This window comes from Littorina saxatilis, linkage group LG2, assembly GCF_037325665.1.
Source record: "Littorina saxatilis isolate snail1 linkage group LG2, US_GU_Lsax_2.0, whole genome shotgun sequence".
Lineage (NCBI taxonomy): Eukaryota > Metazoa > Mollusca > Gastropoda > Littorinimorpha > Littorinidae > Littorina > Littorina saxatilis.
The window spans coordinates 79,559,760-79,569,594 of record NC_090246.1 but is presented as its reverse complement, the minus strand read 5'-3'; the positions used below and the strand labels follow the sequence as shown (position 1 = coordinate 79,569,594).

At 41.7% G+C, this 9,835-nt stretch overlaps 1 protein-coding gene across 1 annotated transcript in view; it reads right to left on the bottom strand.

Annotated features, from left to right (window-relative positions):
- Positions 1–9,134, bottom strand: part of LOC138959831 (uncharacterized) — a 32,380-nt gene extending 23,246 nt beyond the window's left edge. The window contains exons 1-3 of the mRNA XM_070331464.1: positions 8,948–9,134; positions 7,085–7,160; positions 58–246 (exon numbers count right to left, since the gene is read on the bottom strand). Of these exons, the coding sequence (XP_070187565.1) occupies positions 58–246; positions 7,085–7,142 (247 nt within the window). The 5' untranslated portion in view covers positions 7,143–7,160; positions 8,948–9,134. The remainder of the gene's footprint in view (positions 1–57; positions 247–7,084; positions 7,161–8,947) is intronic.
- Between the last annotated feature and the right edge of the window lie 701 nt (positions 9,135–9,835).

Sequence of the window (9,835 nt, the reverse complement as noted above, 5' to 3'; positions counted from 1 at the left end):
CGAGGCCAAGGATAACAACAATGATAAAAATGATGACAAAGATGATGACGTCATTACCTGTGTCGTCACTGAGGGCAGGAGCCAAGTCAGCCGTCACAGGGTCCACCACAGCGTTGACAAAGACCAGGTGGGTGCACAGCGTGATGTCATGAAGGTCGTTGATGAGGAACTCGCCGGCCCCCTCCCTGGTGCGAGCCGCGGTGTCCAGGTAGCAGAACCGTTGGTACTTGGCTGCCCTCACTCCGCCTGTCGACACGGCACAGGTCAGTCACATTTAGATCCTCCTCTCTCCCTCTCTCTCACCTCCTCTTTTTATCTCCTTCCCCTCCCTTTATCTCCTCGCCCCCCCCCCCCCCCCCGGTCTCTCTCTCCCTCATTTTGATCCCCATCTCTCTCTCTCCCCTCCTCCTCCTCTCTTTATCTCCCTCCCCTCCCTTTCTTTCCTCGCCCCCCCCCCCTCTCTCTCTCATTTTGATCCTTCTCTCTCACTCTCTCTCTCCCCCCTCCTCCTCCTCGCTTTATATCCCTCCCCTACCTGTCTCTCCTCGGTCCCCTCTTTCTCGATCTTTCTGTCTCTCCCACTCTCATCTCTCCGTGTCTGTCTGTCTGTCTCTCCTCCTCTTTCTATCTCAGATTCAATACAGTTCAATTGTTGATGTCCATATAAATGATTTGATTGTCAATGTTGCAAAATATGTGTTTATTTCGTATAAGTTCAGTTCCAATACACATTAGTCATTCCATATCCATCTCTCTACCCCCCCCCCCCTCCCACATACCCCTATCTCTCTATCTCTTTTCCTCACGAAGACTGAACTCGCCCCCCCCCCTCCCCCCCTGCTGACCCACTGACAAAAGCTTACAGGTAAGTGTCAGCAGATATGTTTGACCCACTGACAAAAGCTAACAGGTGAGTGTCAGCAGATATGTTTGACCCACTGACAAAAGCTTACAGGTAAGTGTCAGCAGATATGTTTGACCCCCTGACAAAAGCTAACAGGTGAGTGTCAGCAGATATGTTTGTTCCACTGACAAAAGCTAACAGGTAAGTGTCAGCAGATATGATTGACCCACTGATAAAAGCTAACAGGTAAGTATCAGCAGATATGTTTGACCCACTGACAAAAGCTAACAGGTAAGTGTCAGCAGATATGTTTGACCCACTGACAAAAGCTAACAGGTAAGTGTCAGCAGATATGTTTGACGGCGCCCTGTGTGTTAGGGAAACCCCCAGATAGAGAGGCATAAACGACGAGAACAAGACGCCAATGTTTGATTGAAAGATACTCTTAGTAAAAAAGATGCCTGTTGATGACAGAGACACTGCCCTGGTGTTCGACCGACTGTGGTGCACGGCGTCCTTACGTCACGTGCTGTTTGAGGTCGCCAAGTGTTTGCTGCCTGGTCACACACACACACACACACACACACACGCACACACAGACAAACACGCGCACACACACACAAACACGTGACAGACACACACACACAAACACACACACAAACAAACACACACACACCGACACACACACACACAGACAAGCAAACACAGACACACAAACACACACAGAAAAACAAACACACAGACACACACACACACACACACACACACACACTGACACACACACACAGACAAACAAACACACACACAGCAGGGGCGGATCAGTTGCATTGTAAGGGGGGGGGGGGGCACTTTGAATCGAAAGTGAATGTGATGGGCGCGAAGCGCCCGAATTTGCTAGGGGGGTCCGGGGGCATGTCCCCCGGAAAAAATGTTTCCCAAAGAAGCAAAATGGTGCCATCTGGTGCCATTTGAACTTAGAAATGGTCATAGAATCAGCATAGAAATTTTTTTTTTCTTCTTCTTTTTTTTCCCTTTTTTTTCGGGGGGGGGGGGGGCACGTACCCCCTGTGCCCCCCCCCCCTCGTCCGCCCCTGGTCACAGACACACACAGACACACACACACACACACACACACACACACACACACATGGCGTTTGATGTCAGCAAGAGAATGAAAGTGAATGTAATCACGGGCACACGTAGCAGACGATCAAACCGTTGAAACGACTGCTGGCTTTATGGCCCCCACCATGTCACAGAGATGTCACGACACTTTGTGACTCCCGCCAACCGTCAGACTACGATTATCTCCCTTTTACGGGCAACCCGCTGATCTCCCCTGATCACCACTGCGTCATAAATGTCGGGCAACATTTCATGACTTCTGCAAACGTGACGCTGCGAAAATGATGTGTACAGGTTTTGTTTAAATATGTGTTATTCCGTCCATGTTTCTTTTCTTCTCTTTTTCATTTATTTTTCAGATGTAGTGGTAACTTAGTCATTTTGGACAAGTGTTCTGGCGTATTTAAATTTCAGAAGTTCGAGGTATACCCGCTAGACACACTTGCATTGATGAAACACTCTTAGATGCTCCGTAACTCTGCTACCTAATTCAATCAAAGTACATGTAAATACGATTTATAATGGTTGCTGCCGACAAGCTCTTCTGCGTTGGAGTCCCGACTTCCGTTCATCTACTTACTTTTCAGGGCCGGACCCAGGGGGGGGGGGGGGGGGGGGGTTCCAGGGGTTCCGGAACCCCACCCCTGGAAAAAGCATGTACCTTGCTTTGACTTTTACTAGTTTTAGCACCAAAACAATGCTGCTCTTAACCCTCAAAACAAGGCCCAGAATGCACCAGATTGCACAGATTTTAACCGTTTTTCAAAAATTTTCCGGGGGAGCATGCCCCCGGACCCCCCTAGTTCGCGCGCCTGCTTTGCAGGCGCGCGCTTGTGGCTTCGCCACTTCGCTGATTTGCCCCCCCCAAAAAGGAGGAACCCCCCCCCCTTACAACTCATTTGGTCCGGCCCTGCTTTTTACATTTAGTCAAAACTTGACTAAATGTTTTAACATAGGGGGAATCGAGACGAGGGTCGTGGTGTATGTGTGTGTGTGTGTGTGTGTGTGTGTGTGTGTGTCTGTCTGTCTGTCTGTCTGTCTGTCTGTCTGTCTGTCTGTGCGTGTGTGTGTGTAAGAGCGATTGTGTGTGTTGACATAGATACAAACCCAAAACCGAATTGTGTAGCTTATATGGTGATTTGAGGTCTGTTTTTATATTTAGTCAAGTTTTGACTAAATATTTTAACGTAGAGGGGGGAATCGAGACGAGGGTCGTGGTGTATGTGTGTGTGTGTGTGTGTGTGTCTGTCTGTCTGTCTGTCTGTCTGTCTGTCTGTCTGTGTGTGTGTGTAGAGCGATTCAGACTAAACTACTGGACCGATCTTTATGAAATTTGACATGAGAGTTCCTGGGTATGAAATCCCCGAACGTTTTTTTCATTTTTTTGATAAATGTCTTTGATTATGTCATATCCGGCTTTTCGTGAAAGTTGAGGCGGCACTGTCACGCTCTCATTTTTCAACCAAATTGGTTGAAATTTTGGTCAAGTAATCTTCGACGAAGGCCGGGGTTTGGTATTGCATTTCAGCTTTGTGGCTTAAAAATTAATTAATGACTTTGGTCATTAAAAATCTGAAAATTGTAAAAACAAAAAAAATATATAAAAAACGATCCAAATTTACGTTCATCTTATTCTTCATCATTTTCTGATTCCAAAAACATATACATATGTTATATTTGGATTAAAAACAAGCTCTGAAAATTAAATATATAAAAATTATTATCAAAATTAAATTGTCCAAATCAATTTAAAAACACGTTCATCTTATTCCTTGTCGGTTCCTGATTCCAAAAACATATAGATATGATATGTTTGGATTAAAAACACGCTCAGAAAGTTAAAACGAAGAGAGGTACAGAAAAGCGTGCTATCCTTCTCAGCGCAACTACTACCCCGCTCTTCTTGTCAATTTCACTGCCTTTGCCATGAGCGGTGGACTGACGATGCTACGAGTATACGGTCTTGCTGAAAATGGCATTGCGTTCAGTTTCATTCTGTGAGTTCGACAGCTACTTAACTAAATATTTTATTTTCGCCTTACGCGACTTGTTATATTTAGTCAAGTTTTGACTAAATATTTTAACATCGAGGGGGAATCGAAACGAGGGTCGTGGTGTATGTGCGTGTGTGTGTGTGTGCGTGTGTGTGTGGGTGTGTCAGTGTGTGTGTGTGTGTGTGTGTGTGTGTGTGTGTAGAGCGATTCAGACTAAACTACTGGACCGATCTTTATGAAATTTGACATGAGAGTTCCTGGGTATGAAATCCCCGAATGTTTTTTTCATTTTTTTGATAAATGTCTTTGATGACGTCATATCCGGCTTTTCGTGAAAGTTGAGGCGGAACTGTCACGCCCTCATTTTTCAACCAAATTGGTTGAAATTTTGGTCAAGTAATCTTCGACGAAGCCCGGACTTCGGTATTGCATTTCAGCTTGGTGGCTTAAAAATTAATTAATGACTTTGGTCATTAAAAATCTGAAAATTGTAAAAAAAAATAAAAATTTATAAAACGATCCAAATTTACGTTCATCTTATTCTCCATCATTTGCTGATTCCAAAAACATATAAATATGTTATATTCGGATTAAAAACAAGCTCTGAAAATTAAATATATAAAAATTATTATCAAAATTAAATTGTCGAAATCAATTTAAAAACACTTTCATCTTATTCCTTGTCGGTTCCTGATTCCAAAAACATATAGATATGATATGTTTGGATTAAAAACACGCTCAGAAAGTTAAAACAAAGAGAGGTACAGAAAAGCGTGCTATCCTTCTTAGCGCAACTACTACCCCGCTCTTCTTGTCAATTTCACTGCCTTTGCCATGAGCGGTGGACTGACGATGCTACGAGTATACGGTCTTGCTGAAAAATGGCATTGCGTTCAGTTTCATTCTGTGAGTTCGACAGCTACTTGACTAAATATTGTATTTTCGCCTTACGCGACTTGTTTATATTTAGTCAAGTTTTGACTAAATATTTTAACATAGACGGGGAATCGAGATGAGGGTCGTTGTGTATGTTTGTACGCATATGTATGTATGTGTGTGTGTGTGTGTGTGTGTGTGTGTGTGTGTGTGTGTGTGTGTGTGTGTGTGTAGAGCGATTCAGACTAAACTACTGGACCGATCTTTATGAAATTTGACATGAGAGTTCCTGGGTATGAAATCCCCGAACATTTTTTTCATTTTTTTGATAAATGTCTTTGATGACGTCATATCCGGCTTTTCGTGAAAGTTGAGGCGGCACTGTCACGCCCTCATTTTTCAACCAAATTGGTTGAAATTTTGGTCAAGTAATCTTCGACGAAGCCCGGACTTCGGTATTGCATTTCAGCGTGGTGGCTTACAAATTAATTAATGACTTTGGTCATTAAAAATCTGAAAATTGTAAAAAAAAATAAAAATTTATAAAACGATCCAAATTTACGTTTATCTTATTCTCCATCATTTACTGATTCCAAAAACATATAAATATGTTATATTTGGATTAAAAGCAAGCTGTGAAAATTAAATATATAAAAATTATTATCAAAATTAAATTGTCCAAATCAATTTAAAAACACTTTCATCTTATTCCTTGTCGGTTCCTGATTCCAAAAACATATAGATATGATATGTTTGGATTAAAAACACGCTCAGAAAGTTAAAACGAAGAGAGGTACAGAAAAGCGTGCTATCCTTCTTAGCGCAACTACTACCCCGCTCTTCTTGTCAATTTCACTGCCTTTGCCATGAGCGGTGGACTGACGATGCTACGAGTATACGGTCTTGCTGAAAAATGGCATTGCGTTCAGTTTCATTCTGTGAGTTCGACACCTACTTGACTAAATATTGTATTTTCGCCTTACGCGACTTGTTTCTTCTTTTATCTGTCTTTTTTGTTGTAGTTGGCCACGAGTGTTCCTTTAAGACAAGGGGTATACTAGGTGTCCACATTTTTGTCACAAGTGCAGGAAGTCCCGCGTACCTCCCGGTGTTGAGGCAAAGCAAGGCCCCCACAGGGCGAGTACACTGGGCGCGGACACAATAAGACACGGTAATAATGCCTTTGTCGGGAGACAGTCACTGTTTGTCACAGTCAAGCAGCGTGCACGTGAGGTTTATTGCACCAACCAACAACAGAAGCATCTATTGTCACGTTAAGAATGGCTAACTCTTTTCGTTGGTTTCTCTCCTTTTGAACTTGTTTTTCAAACTACAACGGAAAGTAACGGCATTCTGAATGCCACTGCAGATCTGCGGCAACTTTTTTAGACTGGTTTATTTGTCGTTAAACCAGTCAGCTGAATCCTAACGTCAAGAAGGGATATCACCCCTAACGGTTACATGTAATAAAACCCACACCACCTCGAGAAGCACACAAAGCCTTTTGCGTGTTTGTCACTTCCCTCTATGTTGTTACTATGGCACCTTGAAGGCCAAACTCCTTGCAAGGGCATCCGCCATGTCTGTAAGGCGGTGAATACGGATTCGGATGAGACGAAAAACCGAGGTCCCTTCGTGTACACTACATTGGGGTGTGCACGTTAAAGATCCCACGATTGACAAAAGGGTCTTTCCTGGCAAAATTGTATAGGCATAGATAAAAATGTCCACCAAATACCCGTTTGACTTGGAATAATAGGCCGTGAAAAGTGAATGTTCGCCTAATAGGCTTGAAGTTTGCTGGTCGATGTGAATGCGTTATATATTGTGTGTAAAAAATGTCTGTTTGTCTGTCTGTCTGTAAAAAAATCCATTTCAAACGGCAGAAATTAATATGTAAAGCTCGGAGAGCACAGTTGTGGTTCGCGCTATATAAGCTCCCCATAATAATAATAATAATAATACCAACCAAGCGACAATTGAAAAACGTTATTGTTTGACGAAGAAACTTGGCCTAACCGGTTAGGCGTCCATACAGTCGGCATAAACAATGTTGATGATACTTGATGACTATTCTTGTCTTACAAGATGATTTTGCCAAGTGTGGATTGTGTCGCAGCAATAGTTTTATTCCGTGGGGGGACCAACCACAAAAGAAGGTGGTACTATAGCTTTTGTCACATTTGTCCTTTCATATTTAATTTTCCCAACCGACGTCACTAACGGTAAAAATGACGTCACTCACCCAGAACACAGAGCAGTCCAGCGAGCAGCTTTATCCATGGTGCTGACGTCACACTCATCTTGTCGGTGTCACCAGGCTGTGGAATGACAACGTCAGTCAGGAACAAGTAACGATTACAGCTGCAGTTATACAATTATGCAAAAGCTCGTGAGGAGACGTTTGAATAAAGCAATTTAGAAAAAAAGAAAAGAAAAATGAAATGACATGAAAATAGAAATTATTCTTTCTCAGAACCAATTAGCATACATAATTAACAAGGTGTGACCATCATCCCACTGAAACTAAGCAGGCAATAACTCAACCATTACATTTCACATGTAAACATTTTGCGTCATTAGGGCAAAGCTTCTGAACGTTTTGTACGTTTGCGGAAAAATGACGTAAAGGACTGGCTTAAGACTTGAGTCTACCCTGAGAACAGTAGGCAGGCCTAGAATTAACAGTCGTTCGCCTAACTCACGTGTCCCAAATTAAAAAAAGATAGACAGTTGTTATAAATATCTGATTGAAACCAAGGATTTAAACTGGAAAATCTAAACGTTTTATTTTCAATGTTACGAAAAAAAATTCAGTGGTGATTTTTGTGCAAAAGTTTAATACCCCATACTCAAGTTTCATAATGTAATAATAAGGGCCTGTCGCATCCTTTTCTTTTAATTTCTCTCCTTAGCAGTCCTTGAAGTTACATAAAACCTTGAAGTATTATGTCCCTTTTAATGCCTCTTTCTCGGGCGTACCGAATTTTTCTGTCAAAATGGGTCTAGGGGTAGTAGGAGCACAATAGTTCAAAATTTAGCATTCGTTTTTTAGTATTCATATTTTTACCGTGGTTAAAAGGATACCTTATGTTGAATGTGACAAATTTTAATAAATGTCTTATTACTTTTACACGATAATGTCATGTTAAAAAAAAAGGCCTTATGCTTGAAATTTCGGTGTGATCATTTGATTTTTGATTTGTTTACACGTCCAAAATAGAATCTTAGAAATGTCATCAACAGCGTCTTTTGGGGGGAAAGTCTGATACCCCATATTAAAGTTTTAGTGGTTATCTTGGGGGCAAAGTCTGATACCCCATACTAAACTTTAGTGGTTATCTTGGGGGGAAAGTCTGATACCCCATACTAAACTTTCAGTGGTTATCTTGGGGGGAAAGTCTGATACCCCATATTAAACTTTCAGTGGTTATCTTGGAGGAAAAGTCTGATACCCCATACTAAACTTTCAGTGGTTATCTTGGGGGGAAAATCTGATACCCCATACTAAACTTTCAGTGGTTATCTTGGAAATTGGCTCATTGAGCAGTATTTGTGTGTGTTATTTCTGGCCTCAGCACTCCATAAACTAACACAGGTTCACGTTTAAACAAGTTTATCACTTTTAAACAAGTTTATCACTTTTAAACAAGTTTATCACTTTTACAAGGGGTCAACTCCAGCCTTCCGCTTCGTCAAATGTAGTGAAGAAAATGACTTCCAGCTGCATCTGTTGACAAGACAACTGGGGGCGTGTTTTCCTGGGATTGCTGAATGTATGTATTTTTCTAACATAACTATCTAACATTTATAATGAGAATTCGAACTTATTGTCGTCCATACTTTTTATACATATGTATGTATATGGCATTTGTAAAAAATAATTTACCGAAGTCAAAATCTATTGTGAAAAGGGACATTAATCACTTTCACTGAAATTGAACATGTACTGAATTAGCATTGTAAGATTTTCCATGAGGAGATAAAACGGAAACAGCAGCAGAAGAAGACATTGGTCTAGGGACTAATGAAGAAAACACACGGAAATAATGAGGATATAAAGATCAGAAGAAACAAAAACACGAGGAACCGTGAAAAATCAATTTACCTTGCGAGACTGATGCCAGTAGCACTCACAGCAAAACACAACTTGGGCTTTGATTTCCTTACACCTCAGTCGGGACAGTATCGAACACACACCTTTGCATTCTCCTTCGACACACGAATACCGGAGTGGTGAGGATTTGGGGTTGCAGAAGCAGACGATTTGTATGAGGCGATAAATGTCACGCCCTGTGTGTGTCACGTGACGGCCGGCACAAAACTGTCCCCCCTACCCCGGGGGTCAGGCTTCACCTGTCACCGTCTTGTCACGGGTAATAGCGGGGGGTGGGGGGTGCGGGAGGAAATGTTATGCTTCATTGATGTTGTGTGTGTGTGTGTGTGTGTGTGTGTGTGTGTGTGTGTGTGCGTGTGCGTGTGGAGCACTTTCCGAAAAACTACCGGACATATGTTGATGAAACTTTTACATACGGGTTTTTCCAAATGATATCCCAACACTTTTATTTTGTTTTGATAAATGTCTTTGATGACCTCATATTCGTATTTTTATCTCAAAAGTTGATGCTGCACTGTGATGACCTCATTTTTTAAGCAAATTATTTGAAACTTTGGTCAAACACTCTCAGTCCGGACTATGAGATTGCATTTTGAAAGCTCAAAAATCATTGAATGAGTTTGTTAACTGATGTTGTCAGTAACATCGAATTTTCACAAACAAATTTAAAAGAGAAAGCAAAAAGACATCACTCTACAAAGCATAACGTACCGTGTATGTTCTTAGAATTTTTCCAGGGGAAACAGCAAGCGCAAAAGTGTTCCCAGAAAGACGTTTGTCTCGGTGACTTTGTCATCAGGGGCGGCCCCCCCCGGCTGTAAAAAAAAAAAGAAAAAAATTAATACTAACTTTAAAAGAAATAATGTGTGGCTGCTGACA